The following is a 21,894-nucleotide window of genomic DNA, read 5'->3' as shown; positions in this document are numbered from 1 at the left end:
TATTTGGCGTTTGCTATTTTCTCTGGGTGTCCATCGATTATATATGATATCTGGACTGAGTCTGAGTCTGGACTGCATGGGGGGGGGGGATTAGAATAAGACTTTTATTTCGTCTCACTCACTTTTGGATATGTATTGTTTTTTTTACCTTTTATATTTTCCATTTTTCCTCTAAAGCATATTTGTTTGAAATAAAATATAATCAGTTCGTAATTGAGTATGTAAACAACTTTTTTCATTTTAATGAGCACAACATTTACAGCTAAACAGACACAAAAGACAAATTTAGATTTTTTTTTTTTTTTGGTTTCTTCATATTTAAATCAAACTATGACTTAAAATATTGTGGTTATTTGGATTAGTCGTTGCGGTTTAAGTGAATTTGTTTTCAGCCTCAGAAAGGAAGACCATCTGAAAAATACGATTTTTAAGTTTTGATGTGTGTGGTATACGTACTGTATGGTTCTATCTATATCTGAGGAACAAATTGTTGTTTTCACAGAGCTAGAAACCTACAAAAAGTGTTTTTAAAGCTAATGAAATGACTCCTAATGTTCTTTAAGGCTTTAATGTTTCTGAAATTGACTTTGAATTGTACTCTGTCGTAGAATTGATTCTCAACTCAGAAAATAGTTGCAAATAGTAAAAAAAACACGGTAGAGTGTTGTCCATTCTTGTATTTTCAGTTACTGCCAGCAGGGAGCACCGCGTCGTTTCTATGTGAACAGAAAAACAGTCAAGTAAAGGCCGGATCAAATGAGCAGAGGCACCTTCGTGATGTCATTCTGAAATTTATCAGCAGATAAATATGCAGCTCAAACATCAAACTGACGACACACAATAAAGGAAATGATACTCAGTGACAGTAGTATATTCAGAACAAAACCCCAACACAGGGGCGTGATTAAGGGTGACGAGAAACAGAATCAAAGTATAATCATCACAGTTACGCTTTTATACAAACAAGTCAAGTGTCTTCTTTTTTTAACATACATGAAGCAAAGCGTCTGAGCGATGCAGAGGGAGGACACGGACGTGCGGTCTGTTCTGCAGCATCAGAGCATGAATGGATTCACACACAGCTCCAAAAAGGTGGTGTTTGCAGAGCGATGATCCATAAAGTGGCTTAAAAGTCTATAATAGTGAACAGAAAAACTGTGATTTTGATAGTTGTGCAAAATTTTTCTTCCTTTTACTTTTCTTTTGAACATTTTTTTTTAACATTTAACCTTGCCAATTTTGAAACTTCTGAAGAAAAGCCATAAATGTTTTATCATCCTTCGAGGCTTGCAGCTCACCGCCATCCTGAAGAAAACCAACAATGCTTAATTGAATAGTGACAGATTCTTATGGCAGTGACATTGTCAGTCTCAAAGGGAGATGTTCCCAAGAACCCGAAGAGTTTGTTTCTCGTAAATGATTGAGTGCAACAAGGTCTTTCCTATTTTGGGGGCATTGCTCATGACATGGGGCAGCAGACGTTTATGCTTTCCTCATTCCATCTCGAATTTCAGCCCAGATAACACAATGAAACACATGAAACGAATCCTGAGGTTTGAGAAATGACTGAATTATTAGATCAAAATTCACCTTCACACTGCAAAAAAAAAAAAAGGCAGAACTTCTTACAATTTGAAATATTTTCTTTAAAAAGGCTGCTGAAGGGGTAAGAGAAGTAGTCTTATCAAGAATTCTTATTTTAAGAAACAAGTCAAGTCTCTATGAAAACATTTTTCTTGCAAGACAGAATGTTGATTCTTGAACAAGGGTCTTTTTTCATTTCTTAGAGTTCTGTTTTTGCAATCGATAAGCTTGGACCTGTAAATATGACCAAATCTATTAGAAAAGTCTGAAGCATACCTGAGCAAGTTGTTGCCAAAGCAGCCGTATGCATTCCCGATCAAAAGCTTGAGACCAGTTGAGAAAATGTAATAATTTGCCTTTTGTGCAGCTGGACCTTGACAACGTTCTAAATAGAGCTTCAAAATGCAAAAGGAAGAAAGGGGAGCAAGTAAACAAATATTTTTAGCTGCCAATTTGTTGAAAATAATGTAAATGAGAAGGGCTGTACATCAGCTGATTAAAAGTTTAAACCCACAACCCTTAAAAACCAGAATTTGCAATAAAAATTTGCATTCAAATGAATTTACTGATGCGTAATCGTGCTGTCAAAGTTAAATTTCCTTGAAGGTGGCAGGATTCTTAAGCTCCTCAACAATCCTGCCATCACTGCTGAGGTTGGAAACAATAGGACGGTAGCTCCTGAGGGTAACGGAACAAAAATAAGTCAAGTGGCAGACCCAGAAAAATGTCACCTGCACTTGGCCGTGTGCACAAAGACATGGCACGGTCCCTACTGGTGCTGACTGTTGTCCAGAAACAACCAAACAGCATCTACAAGAGAGGGGCTTCAAAAGCAAAAGGCGTTGTCAAAGGCCACGCCACCATCAACGTGGTCTGGGCTGCTTTTTCCTTCATTGGAGCTTCATGATGTGCAGATATGTTGAAGGGGACATCCCTCATGATTGAGGGCCCTCATTTCCGTGATGCGGTGACTGGACAAAGGACTTGTTTCAGAAGAGCATCATTCTTTTGGACCTAATTTAAATCAAACTGAGAACATTTGGGGACAGAAGTTTCACCACTTAGCACAAGCTCCCCAAAAGCCTTTTAGAAAACACTCGAATCAAGAGAGTTTTTGAGGTGATCCACAAGAATGGTGGAGAATGTTTTATTTGGACCCTTTAGTTTTCTATTTTAAGGGCTTGAGCGGATTGTTTTGGTCCTGAACTTCTGATCTGAACTGCCCACTTCAGTTAAATAAATTGTCTGCACAAAGGGTTCGCCCTCTTCTCTTGTCTTTGCATTTTGAAGCTCTACCACCTTAAAATCCAGCCATGCAAAATGCAAATTCATGCCATTTCTGAACTAGCTTTAAGATTTGTTGATCAGTGGTGTATTCTGTTCAAAATGTCTAACACTGAAAGGATTTTTCAACCTGTTCACAACCAGAACCAGTGGAATGCTGGAGCCCCACCTCTGTGGAGGTGAATGCCCAATTTGATGTGATGCAAACCTGAAAAATGATGCTAAACGACTGTCCATTCCAGCACTGTCGATATGCACAACCTTGTGTTAAAAATGACATGTTAATGTTCAGATTAACATGTCAACGACCTGGTGGTATAATTGTACTTTTAGACTAGACAGGTTTAAGGATGCTGTGAAAAAGCGAGTAAAGTAATATCCCCTCTCTACATCTGTGATTTGTGAATGTCTAATTCCTTTTTCTTGATCTTATTTTTTTGGATTCTAAATTGTGTTATTTAAGTGAAACTGCTATTCTTTGTGTTTTGATTTTTTCTTTTTTTGTCCTTTTGTCCTCTTTCCTTTTTAACATGTCAACAGATTGAGCTCTGATAGTAAACTGTTTGTCAGATGGAATTAAAAATGTTATAAAAGAACAAAAATATTTTACTTTCAGCAACAGGGATAAGCTAAATAAACTCCATACTTTATGGGACACGTCTTTGGCGCAGATATGGAGCAATTCTTTCCTTTTAACCTTACATCAGTGCTTTTAAGAAAACAAACAGCATGTGTATAATTGCCATTTAAAAACCTTAGCTTTTTTACAATATGGCTTGATGTGTGTGTATAAAAATAAATGTGCTATCCTATACAGCCCTGAGGGTTTCTTTGTCCACCAGCACTCGTGCTGTCTTCCGATCCCCGCAACTCCAGTGGCTGGGAGTTCCCTCCGTTTGAGATTACATAATTTCCACAGCAAGTGTCTTCTCGCAAGCCAAACTGTCGCCTCAGAATCCCCATCTCAGAGTCCCCAAAAAATATGGAGAAAATAAATCTCTTCCACATATGGAAGATTGAAGGACCTGGTGCCTCTAAGGGTGGCTGGGTTGTGACACCCAGTGCTACTGGATCCGTCTCGACCCCGTCTCTGCTCCCGCTGGCTCCTCTGGGAACCTCATCCACAATCTCAGTGGCTCTTCTCCATCCAGTCCCAGCTTTCATCGCTGTCGTTCCGGTTCTTCTCTGCCTCAATGATCTCCCTGTAGCGCCGGCGGAAGAATCCCACCTGTCAAAGGGGAGGAACAACAGCTTAAGTGGTTTGACTGCTGAAAAAGGAAAGTGGTGATAAAACCTGGTAAAATGTGACATTTTTTCTGATGGAAAAAAAAAGATTTTTAACCGTTATTGTAGTCTGGATTAAGTTTATTTTACGTTCATGGGTTGTTTTTTTTGATTGCCAAGAGGTCCATATTGTCTATAAGGACCCACTGTAATGATCTTTTGATCCATTTTCAAAGTTTTTCCAGTGGTCTTTCATTTAAGGATTATGCCATCGTTAGTCCAAATTTAAAAAAAACCCCACCTGTGTTGTTTTTTAGGATATACACAGCACAAACAAAGCATCTCATTAAATATTTTTGTCCAGTTTCTAATAAATACCTGATTACATTTGAGATAAGAAAAAACTCATTGATTATTAACATTTTAGTAAAATGTTGACTAGTTCAAATTTTATCATCCTAGTTTAGGATGATAAAATTTGAATATTTCCTTCAGTCATATGTTCTTAAAGACCTAATATTTATTGCAGAAATTTTAAAGATAACGTTTATTTTAAACTTTATTTGATATTTTGCAGTAGTTGTTTTACTTTAAATAGTTTTACGTTTTTGTTTACTCTAGAAAGAATCTTTATTTTTATTTTATTTTACATAATGTTTTTTAGCTTTCTGTTTTACTCTATATAGTATTCTTATTTTTTATTTTTTGTACTCAAAATAGTGTGTAATAAATGTGGTATTTGTAAGTTTTGCTTTTACTTTACGTAGTATTTTGAAGCTTTTTTAAATTTAAAAAGTATTTTAAATATTTTTTTATTTACATTGTATTTTTATGTTTTTTTAACTTTATATAGTACTTTTACATTTTTAAGGTTTACTTTACGTTTTAAATTTTTATGTCTTTTTTAAATAACAGACTTATTTACACAAATCTTTACGACAAACTGATCCTCGTGTAATTCTTGTCTAATTCTAAGGGAATTAAGGTGTAGGAAAAATTAGGATAGCTGGACTGTTATAGCTCTTAAAATATTTATAAATACACCACAGTCTTTTGAGCAAAACAGTTATTTTCAGACATATTTCCAATTACCAGAGTAATTCACCTACATTTGTTTATATTTTCAAAAGTAATCTTGATTTAGAAGGGCAAGACACCCAAACGTATTTAAAAAATCTTATCCAGACAAATTCTATTAGTTAGCTTTTTTTAACTTAAAACAAAAGAAAAACATCTTATAATTTTTTTTTAACTTGTTTACTTGAGATAAACACTTTTTCTGCAGAGTTGCAGAGATTCATTAAAAAAAAATTGCCTCTAAAATGTGGGTGGGATTGTAGGTGTGGAGCAATCCCACCCCCTCTCCCCCTCCCCATTGCTGAAAGCTTGGAGCAGGAAGCTTGTGGCCCGCCCAGGTTTTTTTTAGGTCACAAATACAATCTTTTTCCAACTGCATTTTTTCGTCTGCTCCTGATTCACAACAATTTGAATAAATAAATACTAATAAATGCTTTTATCACCTTTTCTTTACTCCTTAATTTGTCCTCCATCATCAGAAAAATGCCACAAGAATATGTTAAAAACTCCATACATACAATATTCTTCAGAGTTGGTCTTTAAATGCACCAGCGGTAGGCTGATGCACAAGTCAGGCCCCAAAGTCACTGTGATGGATGAACACTTTAAGTAAAAACCCGCAATCTGAGATGAACCGAAACAGATGTGGAACGATAGCTTTGTGAAGGACCATGAAAAGTTAACTTAGTCACAAATAACCAGAATCTGAAGTTATTCTGAAACCAGGAGAACGTATGCAGCAAATAAAGCGCTTCCTTGTGGAAATAGGATGTTTCTGCAGGAATTTAATACTGTGCAACTTTTTGCATAACACAAAAGTCTAGCTTCCACTCACCAAGTGTAATGTAAAGGAAAAAGAGAGGGTGGTGAGTGTCTAAACACCCGCTGCCTCTCCTACTACAACTCCATTCATTTATTTTCACCTTCAGCTGCTCAAGTTTATTGATGTAGACCTGCGCTCTCCTCAGGCATTTCCTGATACGAGCAATAACGGACATGCGCCGCTCTTGTAAGTGGGGTTTGTTTTGGCAGGATCGGAGGACCTGGGGAATGGGGAGGAATGCATCTCTGGACCGACATTCCAAGGTTTAGTTGTGGTCCTCTCAGTAGAAGACGAAGCAGAGAACAAGAAAGGGAGTTTTGTGCAAACAGGGCCCCTGAATATCAGTATAATTGCCATTTCCCAGAGGATGTCTCTTTCATGTGAGTGGTATGGTGTGAATTAGAGCTCAGTTTGTGATTTGTCCCGTTCACGGTTGTCAAAGAGCCTAAGAAAGCTCTCTGGCTCCTGCCACGGCGTTCTCTGACCTCCAGCTGTCTTTACTGAACTGGATACTGTGCTGACATTTGACCAGAGGTAAACACATCGCTCCTGGCTGTCACCCTAGCTGTGTCCGCTTGCTGATTTACCTTCCAGAGTAGCACAGCTAACAGCAAAAAGATGAGGATTCCCACTAGCAGGCTGATGGCGATGATCCAGCCGACCACGTAACCTCGAGGCTCTTGACTGTGCAGCGCCTCAAACACCAGCTGAAAGGCACAAAACTCAAGTGGTGAGACAATGCAGAACAAAGTCAGACTTTCAGACAAATCCCTAATCTGTTTGGCGTTATTGTCGAAGGATTTTTAATTAATGCTGACTTTTCTTCTGAACTGCAGCCACGATGGGGAGGGATGCCCTGGTGGGAGGAAACTTTTGTTTATATGCAAGACATCTTGAAACTGAAGCAACAAGCTGTCATTTGTGGAAATTCTGAAACATATCATCTGTTAGTCAGTGTGTCAAATCTGAAATATTTGAGGATTTTAGCAGTGAAGTGGTTTGGAAAGACCCTGGAGGAAAAAGCTCTAAGACTACAACGACATCAGATCTGAATTTATTTTTATTTTATGGTCCACTCTGATGTAAACTGTGTTTTTGCTGTTTCTAAGATGTTCTTGTGGCATTTTATTCATAATGAAAGCCATATATTAAGAAAATTAAGGTCAAAATTACTGTGATTTATATTTGGCTTTTACATTATTTCTTTATTCAAATCTTTGTTGAAAAAAAATGCAGTTTAAACGAAAAAAAAAGCTCAGCTGGAATCTGGATCCTAAACTGATCACTCCAACTTTTGTAGCCCCGGTAATGTTAGGTTAGAGCAGAGGTGGGTAAACCTTTTGACTTTTGGGCCACAAAGGGTTCTAAAATTTGTCACAAGGGCCAAACCAGAGGTGTGGTGTGTTTTGGAAATCCACTTTATAAGAGAAAGAAGTAACATAGAATCTGGATGAAAACAATTTTGATTGTAAACTGATATATATGAACTGATATTTTTCAAACAGAACATTTTGGAGTTTTTATGTTAAAACCGGGGCTTTTGTTCTCATTTCATTACCAATTGCATCAATAGGTCTATGTACTTCAGGAAAAAAATGCAAACTTTGAGAAAACGCTGCATTCAAGACTATCTTTCTGCACCCAGACAAAGGTCAGTTTATTTGTAGAGCACCATCTATGGGTAGACACCAAAGTTACAGGGAAAATAAACAACAATAAGGATTATCAATATGATAATGGGTTAGGGGGTGAGGAGATGTAAACTAGGGGTTAAGTGTGAAAACAGAGAGCTCGCAGCAATGGAGAGGGAAAGTTGGTGGGGTTGCACCGCGCCAACAGCCCCCCCACAAATTGGAGGTGAATTTCTAATTAACTACTGTCGCTCTGTAGAAACCATGTCCAAGAAAACGATACAGATTTTTTTATTTTGATTAAAAATGGTGTAGTCATAGCTAAAAGACCTGGGAATGCTTTAAAAATAGATCACAAGATGATCGGGCCTTCACAACAAATGCATGAAGATTCTCCATCAGTCCCGCTTTCCATCAGCTTTTGAGTTTGGGTGGAGGAAACCCCGTCCAAGAACGCGATAAACATGCATTCTTGAACGCGTGTTTAGCCCATGGTGTTCACCAAAATCATAATCTTTTATTTTTGCTACTGTTAACTAGAGCATGTAAGCCGCCTTCAGTTGAAACCTGGTTTAACGTCGACGTGCGTCCAATGGACATGATTTTTGTCATGTGTGAATGTGAGAGTTTTGAACGCGGAAACCAGAAACGCGCATTTACGTGCCTCTACATAGACTTGTCATTAGAAGTGGTCGCTTGGATGCGTCGAGGGCGGTGTGACTGTAGCACAAGAAACATTAACATTTTAAAGAAATAGTAAGACGAAAACAATTGAAGCATAAAATCATCCTTAATATTCCACCATGTTTGCAAAAAATATAAGCCACAGTGCGATAGAAAGAAAATAACCACTAACAAAAAGAACAAAGGTAAACCAAATGGTGTCAAACAAAATAAAAGCAATAGTGGCTCCTAAAAACTCAGCTTTGTGCTCCTTTGTAAATAAATGTAGGAATAAAATGATAGCATTTAGCTTTGGGCACAACCGTTTGTATGAAGCTTACGGTTAAATTTTCCAAAACAGGTATCAAATGTTTTTTTCTCTTTCATATTATGAATAACGACCTGTTACTCTTAGGGCAAACATTCCCTGAAAATGGTAAAACACCAACATCTTTTCTGTTTTAAGCAGTTTTTTATTTGCTTATTACTTCTCACACCACATGTGATGCTCATCACACGTTGCTATGTCTTAACTTGACAACTATTTAAAACTCAGTAAACAGGTTAACACTGTTGTCAAAACCATCCATTTTCCTTCCTAAAGTGTGACCTCATAACTTCCTTTACCAGCTGCCAGTCCATGACAGAATCCATTTTTGATTAATAAACAATGTTTTCTTCATTTTTCTTAAATGAGGTCTTAAATCTCCACACCTACAATCCCCTGGAGAAGATCTCACCGAGGTTTCCAGACTGAAAGATGGACATTTTGGGTTTTGAGCTTCCAAAATTGCCTTTTTTTCACAGATCTCAGCATTTCTAACCAAAAGTTTTTTAATACATTCCAAAATTTCAGACATTTTTTTTATTACATGTGTATGTAAAGACACAATACGTTCATTCTTAAAAAGTCTAAATAATCAATGTACAATCCTTTCTTGTGGCTGAGTTGTCATAAGTTTGAGGTTTCAGTGCTGATTACTTAATACATTTGAGCTCTTTTTTCCCCACTTGTTCTGTCCAACAACTGATCAAACAGATGAGAGCTAAATGGCTTTTGTTCTGATCAGGTTTTACTATTACAATAAGTATATTCGGATAGCCAGGGTGTTGCTTGGGTGTGCCCGACCCAAGCAAATTTGAGTTCTTTTAATGGTGCGTTTACTGTCAACAATAATTCATAGCAACTATGAACATGGAAGTCATGAAATCAAAAGATTCTTCTCGAAAAAATGGTCTCAAACTAAAGTAAAGATTCTGTATTTTCATTAACTTTCACAACCGCCAGTGAAGAGCAGTTTTTATCACAGTTAAAGAAGATTTTTTGATCTGAAAATTGCGCTATGAACCAGCTGTTGTCCCAAATCCAAACGAAGTAGAACAAAGTGATCTCAGTCTTGCATAGTTTGCCAAATGAACGCATAGCTATGACCTCAGGCGATGGAATTTCACTGGTCATGTGCGTGCTAAGGCATTTGCATGTCCAGCAAAAAAAGCTGCTCTCTGACTTTCCAAATTTAACTTTTTGTGGCTCCCAAAGGCGAAATCCTTTCAACCTGGCTCTGCTTTTCCAAAGGTAAAAATGGAGGAAATGGTTATGCCCATAAATGCGCATTTTATATGGTTTGTTTACATGTCATGGGTGATTAAAGCCAAGCTTGACTTGCTGCGTTCAGTACAATCTGGCACCACAAATCTTAGTTTGGGCTCTGGGTTGGAGGGATCCTGAGGGAGAACATAACCATGTTTGCTAAAGCTCAGAGGCAGAGGTCACTGGATGGAGCTCACTCCTTAAGTGCTGAAAGAGCAGCTCCGCGTGGACATATTCATAGCAGGCCGGAATTTTTCCAGCACCCCGAGGAGCGCAGGGTCAGCCGGTCTGCAACCCTGTTGCCGCCGCAATCTTTCAAGAGGTGCCACCGTGAGCCTGTGGGGTGCTCAATATAATTATCAAATCTGATTTGGAGGGCTGTTCAATCACTCAGTAAACTACAGAGGTGGGGGGGGGGGGGGGGAGTCTGCCCGTATGGGGGGGGGCAGCTAAAACAGCAGATCCAAGCTAAACTGCACTGCATGCCTGCAGACCCCAGCTGCTCCCTGAACTCACGGCCATGATGACCTCATAACGCTTAGGCGAGCTCAAAGATGGTCTAATCACAGCTAATTGGATTGATTTATTTAATGTGTTTTGTTCATCAAAAAAGACAACCTATGCATTGATTTTGTGTTTGACTAAAAAATAAAGTAAATATTTATTGTACCATTTATTAATTAAATGTATTTATTAGTTCTGTCGCACTACAAACCTAAAATAAAGAACTAGATTGTTTTTGTATTTCTTGTTTTTTATCGTGCAAAAATTTCACCTCAGCCACCAAAATATGCACACACTCAGTACCCCCTCCCCCCCACTAAAAAATAAAACATGACATCACACCGGGAGAAAAAAATTACCTTTAGTGCCTTCCACAAATTTCAACTGCTCTCGGGATTTTGATTCACTGCCTTCTAAGTGGTTGAGCATCATTGGGATGCTACTTGAGAAAAAATGTGGTTTTAAAGTTTATGCATTTTGAATGGCATTAGCGTTGTGAATTTGCAAAAGTGGCGTTCCTCTGGTGCTGTGAAACGTTCATCGGAATTTTGTCAAAATTTAATTCCTGAATCCTTGTCTCAAACTAAGACATTTATAATATATATTTTAACAGAATATTGTGAAAACGTAATACAGGAATTGTTGGCTCAAGCTGAACAAAGTGATATGACAAACAGTATGAACATATTAGGAATGTGGGCGTGGTTAACAAAAAAAAAAAAACTTTGTTGCCAAGGAAATCCAAAAGTTTACTATAGCTAATTCTTCTAAAAATCACTTTGACCTTTTCGTCCTCTCCAGGTGACCAAAAAGTAACATGGTTGCTAAGGAGATAAAACCAACGGAATAGCCGCCATTTAGATGTTAATTAATTTGTCACATGCAGCTCTGACCAGGGTGGCAGAGGGAGAGTGAGGGGCGGCGGGGGCGGGACATGTAGTGCCTTAAGAAAGATAATTTCCACAAAAACGTTTGTGTTGAATTAGAAATCAGAATTTGGGTGATTTAACATACTGCTGATAGCGATAATCTTAACAGTAATGAATTGTTTGTGCTCATTACAGTGCTTCACACGTTAGTTTGTGGTTTTTATTCACTGTATCCCTGATTTATAGATTCATTTAAAAAATCATAATCTGCTTTGTAGACATACTTTAACAAACTTTAAAACTTGTCTTTTTCCTTCTTTTTAATCTCAGCATTCGTCATAAAAATATGTGGTAATTTGAATTCACTTTCAACTTACGGAAATGTCATTCTGCAGGCCGTTCGGGACCTCTGCTGCCCTGTCGTTCACTTGAACGCTGCCTCTGGTCACAAACTGGATGACGGAGGAACTGTCCTGCAGGACGAGAGAGAGACGCGTTAATCAACAGTCGATTCCTTCATGGATTTGCAACAGGTGACTTACTCGTTTCAGGATTTCTGTGTTGAGGAGAAGTTTTAGATCTATGCTCAGAGCTTCATCTATGAACTGTGGACCCAAAGTGCAGGTGATGGTCATACAAGCTCTTCCAGGTCGGTCACAATCCTGGTGAAAGGAAGTCGAAAATGAGTCAGGTTGACTCTCAAGTCTTTTATTGTGAAGCTCAGTGAAGGCTAAATCCTTGGATGACTACGTACCAAGACTTTGCGGCCTGATTTGGTGAAAAAAGAAAAAATGGAGTGGAAGATGCTCTCCTTTTCCTGGGGGATGGTGCATGGGGTGGGATTCCTGTGAGGGGTGCAGTTTCCCCGACCAGCAGCCACCTGAAATGGGACGTTTTCATGAAAAAACAAAAACATAGGCGTTCTGACGGCCACTTTGATAAATAATCAGGCAGGTGTGTCGAGGAGGAAAAGCAGGATGGGTTGGAATCAAAAGTGCCGGCGCAGAAGGTCTGTCACTATGGCCCAATCCCACTATTGTTGTGGAGTCTCCAAGGCTCACAGGAAGGCAGTACCCCTCCCAGACAGATTTCCCATATGGAGTGATTTAGAGGTGTCCTCTTTACTGCCCAGCCCCCCGGGAGCACTTCCCCTTTCCCCTCTCGTCACACGGACCCAGAACTCCGGAGCGAGAGCTTTCCTCTGGGCTTCCTTGCTTTTGACTCCACTGTCCCCCTGCATGTCTGGCTTTTATTGCAGCATGCTCTCATGTTCTCATGTGTGTTAATGTTTTATCTTTAGCCTGCAAATCTCTATAAGTAGAATTTTCACCGTACATACTGAAGGTTTTTGTGCAAAAATAGTGCCAGTCGTGTAAATATTGCCCAACAAATCTGTATGAGTGTAAGAGGATCTGGCTATAAAATAGAAGCGAACAAATGAGCTGCGAGTCACAGGCTGGACGGTGTTAATGCTGTTTAAGAAAGACGCCGTCCCAGGTTTCGGGTGGTACGGGCCTTTAGCCAGCTCTGCAGGTGTCCTATTCCATTTTTGTGCAAGCTGTCTGATCCCATAAAAGTGATTCCAGATGGACTTTGGGAGGGCGGGACACACCAGCACTGTCTTCACAGTAAATACAATTAACAGCTTATGCTTCCTAATGACCTACGACCTAAAGGGAGCAATGCGGAGGTTGAGAAAACATCCAATCCCGGTGGGAGTATGGGGTTTCTTTATCTCAATCCATAATGCAAGGAAACAAAGTAGAAGGCCACCTCCAGTAGCCACCATGTCAGCAGTTTGGGTTAAGCTTTCACAGATCCAGCAGAGCCCCACGCTCAAATGCTTAGAACAGAAACAAGGCAGCCAGAGGAGAGTTGGAAAAATGAGCTAAAAGTGGGATTCTGCAGATGAACTCATGCTGCCGCTGCACTCACCTGAGTTTCAATAACGTGGAACATGTCAGGTCCGCTGCCAGCCAGCCGGTTAGGTATCCTGATGTCCACCGTGGAGCCTGGCAGCCTGCTGGGCCCCTTGTTTATCGCCTGGGAGCACATCACACAGAGACGAGGAGTCAGATGGAAGTTAGCAAAAGAACGACCGGGAAGAAAAACTGGGAACTATGTGTTGTCATCAACAACTGCGAATAAAAGTTTTCATGAAATTGTAACAACAATAAGTGCAAATCTCACCAACAAATCTCTCGTCGTAAAGATCACGACGACAACAATAAAATAAATAAATATTACATGATACAAAATTAAATCAAAACAAAATTCAAGAAACCAAAATACAATTTCAAAAAGTACTTCCCAGAAATCGCAATGAAATGTTAAAAAATGAAACAGGATAAGAAACAGGAAAAGGTAGGTACCATAGGACAACTCTAACTAGATGACGATCTTTTCTTTTTTTTCCAAATGCATCTTCAACGTCCACATACTTAAAGGTATTATGATTACTAACGAGCATATCCAGTATCGCATTTATTATTAACCGTCTATTTCTGGTATTCTTATTCTTGTAAAAAAAAAAAAGCCCATCTAGGGTCAAATTTTAGAAATTCGCTTCTGCTTTGAGAATTCTGATATGGCCATGGGACTGTTGTTTTGTAGAATGTCTATGACGTTTTTATAATTGTCTAGGGGTGTAACAGTTAATCGATTGATTATTAGATTTCTATTGCTAGGATCGAATCAGATCAATTTGTCTGAGGCAGAATCGAATTAACCAATACCATTAAAAAATCATTTCAAATGAGATAACTCGATAATCATATTAAAATCGGAAAAGACTATTTGGACTGAGACTCGGTAGGTTTAATTTACTATAACGTAAAAACGACCAAGTGCCATCCTAACACGCATGTGGTGGCAGCAAAAAATAATCTAGCTTTTATTCCAGTCCAGTGTGTGAAAACACTTTGAATTTAGCAAAGACATGTGACCTTACAGTGTGCTAGAAAGTTCTAAGAATGTTCCCTTTGGGTTCTTTGGATGTGGAAAAAAAACTGTGGACTGAACTTTAGGGAACTATAATTTTCCATTAGTTTTTGTTTACTTGTTTGTTTGTACACATATTTAATTTACACTTGATTATCTTGCAAGAAACACAAGGAATCTGGAAAACTTCACCTGCACTTTTCAGTACCAACTATTTCTCTCTGAGTCACACTGGTTGAAGTTTTGGCTAAAGATGTTCTGGATCCATTTTAGGTCAGTGAATCGGATCGAAAGTTAATCGAATTGGCACCACAAATATCGAGTTGAATCATTGTTAAAATGCATTGTTACACCCTAATATCGGTCCCTATTCAACAAATACATTTGAAGAAGAAATAAAAACAGACGCTGTGCTTGAAATACCTGGAAAGTCAGATTGAGAGGCTGAAAGTTGCATTCCATGTCTTCCAACAGAACAAAGCGCGAGGCGTCAATGGTGTTTCCGTACACAAAGGAGTTCGGTGTGACCATTCTGCAGACAAAAAACACTGTTCAGGTATAGGACAGAAGCTGATATCCACACATTACACACTATTATTAAAAAGATAAGCATTTTTATCAAAAGGACTGCAGCTTTGCTCTGCAGTCTCCTTAAAGAGACCAATCTAATCAAATGTCACTGACAGAACAAGGCCGCTTCACATCTCCCCTCTCCCTTTGAGAAGCAGAGTTATGATAAAGCATTCTCAGATAAGCTAATATCCCAAACAGAGAAAGACAGAGACAAATCCTCAAATGTGAGTGACTCATAAAATACGCGACAGCTTTAATCAAACCACCATTCCGATTATTCACACTCGTCTGCAACATACCCAGTGAGGGTGGTGTCGGTCTCATGGATCAGAGGGATGGAAAGATCTAAAAAGTTGTCGGAAAGTTTGTGCTCTGGATTGGCACTAAAAGCAAGAATACAGACGTTAAAGATAACAAAGCTGGAAAAGAAAATGGTACATTTGAATTTAAATGAATATTTTTTACTTGATAAAAAGTCTAAAGTAAAAAGTTAATATCTGGTTTCTACCTCTTTGCTTGAACTAAAAATTGCAGGGTTTCGTTGTCTCCAGAGAGCTTGCTTGTGTCAAAAATCACAGCAAAATGATACTGAAAGAGGAGAGAAGTCAGGAAAGGAAACAATTTAAAATGACTAAAAGGGAAATTTACTTTAAAACAGAAGTTTCTAAGGAGTGTTTTTCTCCAACGTTTAGCTCTGACTTTTGTGTAAAGTTCTATTACGTTACCTTCGTCTGTGCTCTCATAAAAGGAAATCCCACTCTGCAAACCAGGAAGTCCAAATCAACTAGAGCACAGGAAATCCCCTTGTCTTCCTGGAAAAAAAGAGATGGACATGGAGTGAGAGAAGGTGATAAAGTCAGACAAAGTGGAGACGAGGTCGGGTACATGAATGAAGACAGATGACAGGGTGAGGAAGAGGTTATAGACATCAGGCAAATGGCTTGACAAAGCAATCAGTTTGGATAAGCAGAGCCTGTAGGATGGAACTGCTGTCAGGGAGGATAAAACAAACTAAGACTTCAGCATCACAGCAGTTTTTTAAAACGATGTACCTGCAGACATTTGTAGAAATGTTATATATTTGTAAATGCAAGGGATGGAGAGTGAGTCTCCTCTGGGTCTCTATCAGGTTGAACAAAGACGTGCACAAAGCAGTGATGGCACACATGTTTTTAGAGGGTGGGTAATTGGACAGCCTCCAGGCCGTGTGTTTGGAAGCTTGTCCAAACAATATGGAGCTTTGCCGACTGCACTGTATAAACACTGAGGCCTTGACCCTAAGAGGAGGAAGAATTCTTTTAACAGACGTTTTCAGAGAGGCTGTCAGCTGGAACACAGATACTCCACAACTGTAAGGATGAAAAAGTGCATGTGGCTCGACTCCTGGAGTACTCAACAACGCCTTTATTATTTACGCAAAAACTAAGTTTGGCTCTGCTTAGGCGTTAGTCGCAACTGGGCAACTGTGGGTGGAAAATGGTCAAACCGATAAGGGACTACCCCGAAACTTGCACCACCGTATGGGTCAACCCTTCTTACGGTTGCATGTGACCCAGGCAGGGGTGGGCAAACTTCTTGTTTAGATGTAGTCTTGTAGTAAAGTAGTAAGATGTAGTAAGATGTAGTAAATTTAGTCTACATTCATTTAGTGTTGGAAGATTTGTTGTTTTTCTGGCATTCACGAGTGTCCTCAAAGTCGGATCTTAGTTTTTCAGATAATTCTAAAACCATATGAATGCAGCATTTGTCTGAGTTTGCATTTATCCCGGAGGGACAACCCATTGGTAAAATTGGCACTAAAATGAGAACAAACGCCAAAATTTTTAAAATAAAATTCCACAAAGTTTTGTTTTTAATATATAATTTCAATCAAATTTCAGAACCCTTTGTGGCCCGTGAGTCAAAAACTTTGCCCTCCCCTCGACTATGGCATTAAAAAATGAGTTGACACCGATCTACAACCCTGTGCAGACTTCAGCGTATAGGGTGGGGTTGCCCCATCCATCTTCATTAAATCGGTTCAAATAAGCTGTGCTATCTTTTGCTCAGAGACCTGCGGGGGTGTCTGTGGAAACAGAGGACCCCAGCATATCTGGCAATGCTGGAATTTCCTGTATTCCTCCATGCTGCTGTGCAAACACTGCTCGTCCCACGGGGCAGGGCAAAATGAGGGAGGTCAGCCTGTTTACCCGTCAGACCCCTGCTAGCCGTTGATTGAGAGCTGCGATTCATGCAGCGACAGAGAGGTGAAGTCTGTCCATTTTTCAGTTATTCCCTCCCGCTAACTTTCTCTGTTGGGAACAAAAAACTAACATGCTGGGATTTGGACTGTTTGAACTGCTTCATATATGACAACACTCAGGAGGACTGTTCTCTGCTTTTTCTACCAGTTTGATGTTTGGACATTTGGCCTCGCCTTACTGTACTGTCTCCAAACCTGTGTCATCATCTTGTAAATGAAAAGCGTCTTGAGATGAAGCTGTGGCTCGGGTTTTTCACAGCCTGTTGACTGCAAAGGGTCACTTCACAGCCAAGAAAATCAGTTAGGAAGATCTACGCAAACTCAAGCACATTCCAAACATCTAAGGTTGTATTTTTCTCCATTTTTAGTAGTAGTTGAATCACCTAAAGTCCCCACTCCGATCCTCTGTTGACCCATTTTCAAAGCGTTCCCGCTGGTCTTTAAATGATGATTACGTTGTTTTTAGCCAAAATCAAAAACTTTTCTAGGACATAGTTTCTGCAGGGTGACAGGAGTGTCCCATCATCCTTTTTGATTACATGCTCTCCCGCTGGCTTACAGCCCCTCACACCCCCAACTTGACGAGTGACCAACTTGGCGAGCGATATAGGAGCTGTCCAGCCGTACAGTTTGGGTTCTGATTGGTTCAGACGAGGAAAACCAAGGCCTACACGGACCTAATTGTCTGCAAGTGAATGCATCAGAATGGAGCGGAGCAGAAGGCTTGTGGCCCGCCCAGCGTATTTTCTACATCACAAATACAATCTTATTCAATCTGCTCCTGGTTCACAACGATTTGAATAAAGAAATACTCAGAAATGGACTTATAAGCTTGATTTTCTTTATATTTGTCCTCCATCGTCAGAAAAATGCCACAGGAACATGTCCACAACTCATCCAAAACACAAATTTCCTCTGATTGGGTCATTTAAAAAAAGAACACGTCCAGTAATGACTCTCATGAAAAATTTGAATTTGATTTTTCACTGTATTTTTGCATACTTATGTTACACTTGAGGAAAATTTTTTATTATCCACACACCCACTGATAAGTTCATATCTCCTGGTCCAACTGCTGTGTTAACATACAGCTGTTTACTGCCGTGTGGTTTTCTTCAAACGGGTCAGAATGTGGAGGGAGGTTGTGTTTTGGCTGGAAAACCCTCATCCAGCATCACCGCACGCTGTCTCCCACTCAGTGCAGAAGTCAAAAGACAGGATTTGAATGTTTAAAGGCTCTGCCTTCAACCCAGCAACATCCGTTCATGACTTCCTTTTTTCTCAAAACAGCCCAACAAGTATCAAGATGTAGACAAACGTGTATCCTGCAGCTGTCTACTTCCTGACAACACTGCAGGTCACTGCAGGCTCTAACCACCTTTCACTGAAAACTCCTGTATTTCAAAATGTTATTTGGGGGCAACACAGCTTCGAGCTGATTTGAACTGTAAGCACGAAAGAGCTCAGTTTGGGTTTCATTTTGTGGCTTAAGAGTTTGTAACCCCCCTGTGGCTGCGTGGGTGCCCTCCCACAGGCCAAAATCAGGAAGGTTAGAGCGATCGGCACTTCCAAACTGACTGTAGTGGTGAGGGTAGGAATGCACGGCTGGTTGTCTCGTCGGTTTCTGTGTGGCCCTGTCAGAAGCGGAGGACATGTTTAATGAACTCTGTGTCTCCTCAGATGGAGCCATTCAAACGTGAGCAGGACGTAGTGGGTGGAGGAAATAGACGAATGCTGACAAGATTTACAGTAAGAGATAAAACAAAGAAAGCACATAAAGACCGGGCAGCCCTTAGCTTCAGACTGAAACTCTGTAGTGGCTATCCAGTCCTGCTTTTGGTCCCCCCTTACTTGAGTTCAAGTGTAGGCAATGTTGCATTTAAAGAATATTATCCAGGCCAAACAATATTTTGAGTTTGTGATCCCATTTATTCAGGATAGGAATGATGAAATGAGAACATAATCTGGGGTGGAAATTATTACAAACAACATTGAAGACCAACTACAATGAAATTAGAGTTTTTTTTTATCATGTTCTGGAGGACAAATGTAAAGAACAGTCAGCTCACAATTGCATTTCTGAGTATTGAAATCGTTGTGAATCAGGAGCAGATGGAAAAAAATGACATTTAACAAAAAAGAGCGTAGTTGTGAGTATATAAGTGTCTGTCCACCGAAAAAAATACGCTGGACGGGCCACAAGCTCCCTGCTCCGGACTCTATGCAACGGTGATGGAAAGGGGGGCGGCGTTGGTCCCTGCCCACAATTCAGAGGCAAATTTCTAATGTGTTGTTGTTATTTTGGCTAAAAATGGCATAATCATATTTAAAGGACCACCGGGAATGCTTTGAAAATAGATCAAAAAGTGATGTGAGTGGGAGTTTAAAGGTATGAAGATAATAAAAACAAATGTCTTAGTGAATCAAATGAAGCAGTAACAACGGAATGACATCCCATCACCTAAAGGCCTTCTCTACACTGACCCCTGCATGGTCTTATAGACTCCACAAAGCCACCAATGGTTGTCAGAAATATAGGCTGCAGTGCATTGAAACAGCAGCACAGTGTTCCGTCACTGTATCGGGCTTCACCTTTTGTGGTCTTGCTGTTTTGAGCATTTCCTCTCAGCGCAACTTTCCATGTTTTTTGTTTTTTGGGCTGTTTAGTTCTAACAGCGACATCAATGAAACAGAAAAACATCAGAAATGTGTCATGTTCGCCACCTGGCGTATTTTTCCCTTTAAGGAAAAATGGGTCTGGGTTCTTATGGGTTCAATCCTCTTAGTAATGCATTGCGGATTTCACCTATCTCAGGTTATTTTTGGAACGTAACCCCCGTGATAAACGAGGGAACACGAAGTAATACCAAAAAAAAAACCTTAACCAAGTTATAATCCAAACCAAGACAAAGATTGGCTCCTGCAAAGTCATTTAAAAATGAAAGTAGATGGTGCATTTTACCAGGTAACCAGTAGGGTTTGTGACATTTAAAAAGTTAGTTTTTTTTTTTTTTGTGCTAATATTACCAAAGTTAAATGGTTTCACTTTACAGTGAGAATTGATGCTTTTACTTTTTTTGTTTTTGTGGTAAGTTTTATTACACACGACAACTGAAAAGCAGTTAATATGATAATTCTATTTATCAGGTTTCATGCTTAATCTTGAAATTTTGGGGAGATCGGTTTGATCATTTCATGTCCTGAGAAGACGGAAAAGCTAAAAAACTGACTTTAATAAGAAACCAATCAGAGGATTTTCCACATCCCACTTTCTTTTTCATTATTTGACATCCTAATCAAAACCTAGAGGCCTCGCTGGTCTGCACTTCCTTAAACAGGACACTCAATCACCTTTCCAAAAATTCAAACAAATTTCTTAGTAGTTGTTTCCATTGTTAATATGCCAGAAACCATAGAAAGAAAATCATCTCTGGTCAATGATGAAAGTACGACGGAGTAATATTTAAATTTAAAACCAATCCCAAGACATTTTACACAGAGAAGAAAGCTCTAATGGCTCTACAGCAGCCTCCAAGTCTGGCTGAGGTTAAGTCCCAGTTTCTGAAACATATCATCTCCACGACTTTCTGCCAGTTTTTATTGCAAGAAGCAACACAGAAATAACACAGCCTCCTCTTAAATATCACAGGGCAGAAGTTCTCTCATCTCTCATTGGAGAAAAGAGCTGAACTCTAGGAAACTGGGGTCAAATCATCACCCAAGATGTTTCCGCTACTAATTAGAAATGCTGCAAAGAGCATTGAGCAATAAATCTACTTAGTGGTCTTTTTGTAATCGTTTCAAACAGTTCACTTCCTGTTTCCTTTGTGCAGCCGGCCACCCTGACCTATCAGATTCCTCAGCAGCATGAAGCTCCGCGGCTGCTGCTGGTAAGATGACACTTTAGATTCATCAGATTTTTCTATGAAACTGACACTAACTCATTGTTTTTGGAATATTTTCCTGCAGCATGTCTTCTATTTAAATTCAATTTCTCCTTTGTCGGTGGTTTTAAATTCTTCCTCGGGCGGTGGGCTTTGTGGAGGTGGTCTTATCTGTCACAGGCTTAAAAAAAAGAAACAGAGGTAGGATAAACATAAGCTCCATTATGAAAGAGGAGCAACTTTCCTGATGGATTTTTTCTGAGAGTACTTTCCGACGTGGCATTACTCTAAAAAAAGGGACCCCATCCTTAAGGGGCCTTGCAAGAAAACAGTAAAGAAGAAGAAGAGAAACGAGGCCGCTACTGGAATCGTCATATTGTTTGGACGGATTTAAACAATTCTTGGGGAGTAAGGAGACATTTGCAGATGAAGTAAACGCTGAACATTTTCTGCCATACCTGCAAATAAAATGTCTCTATGAGTGCTTTCCACAACATAAGTAAAGCATTTTGGATGGAATATAAATCCCAGCCGTGGGAATCTTGACACGGTTTGTCCGTCTTGAGCGAGTCAGAGGAGTCTGACAGGTCAACCTGAGGAGCTTCCCTCTGAGATGTTCCAGCTGTTGGTGCTCTCGCTGAGGCTCCCAGCTTTGTTTTACTGCAAGCTTAAAACAAGCTGTGAGCTCATCGGCTCAAACGGCTGTCCGTCTTCATAATATACCCGCCTGTTTTTTCTTTTTGTGTTTTTGTACTTTGTTAAGCTTTTTGTGCTACACGTAGCCTGAAACAAAATAAAAAAAGATATACAAACACTCCACTTTTTGTGAATACTCACAAACATTTAGACCATAAATTCCCCAGAATGGAGCTTATAGTGACAGCAGCCGCATGGTTTATTATCAGGGAGGACATAGAGTCGCCCTGTTCCTGACTCCCTTTCCAGCAACTAATAATATTTACTTTTTACAGTGTAAATTATGGGTATGCACAGATAATTTATTTA

General features: G+C 39.6%; 1 protein-coding gene across 1 annotated transcript in view; it reads right to left on the bottom strand.

Annotated features, from left to right (window-relative positions):
• Positions 1–775: 775 nt before the first annotated feature.
• Positions 776–21,894, bottom strand: part of itga9 (integrin, alpha 9) — a 59,677-nt gene continuing 38,558 nt past the window's right edge. Inside the window, exons 19-28 of the mRNA XM_023963183.2 lie at positions 15,489–15,575; positions 15,272–15,351; positions 15,063–15,146; positions 14,614–14,722; positions 13,186–13,293; positions 12,005–12,130; positions 11,793–11,912; positions 11,628–11,723; positions 6,580–6,699; positions 776–4,096 (exon numbers count right to left, since the gene is read on the bottom strand). Coding sequence (XP_023818951.1) covers positions 3,998–4,096; positions 6,580–6,699; positions 11,628–11,723; positions 11,793–11,912; positions 12,005–12,130; positions 13,186–13,293; positions 14,614–14,722; positions 15,063–15,146; positions 15,272–15,351; positions 15,489–15,575 — 1,029 coding nt within the window. The 3' untranslated portion in view covers positions 776–3,997. The remainder of the gene's footprint in view (positions 4,097–6,579; positions 6,700–11,627; positions 11,724–11,792; positions 11,913–12,004; positions 12,131–13,185; positions 13,294–14,613; positions 14,723–15,062; positions 15,147–15,271; positions 15,352–15,488; positions 15,576–21,894) is intronic.

Source organism: Oryzias latipes, chromosome 15 (genome assembly GCF_053564925.1).
Source record: "Oryzias latipes strain Hd-rR chromosome 15, Olatipes_Hd-rR_3.1".
In the NCBI taxonomy this organism is placed as follows: domain Eukaryota; kingdom Metazoa; phylum Chordata; class Actinopteri; order Beloniformes; family Adrianichthyidae; genus Oryzias; species Oryzias latipes.
Note: the sequence above shows the minus strand (reverse complement) of the source record. Positions and strands in the feature narration are given on the sequence as shown.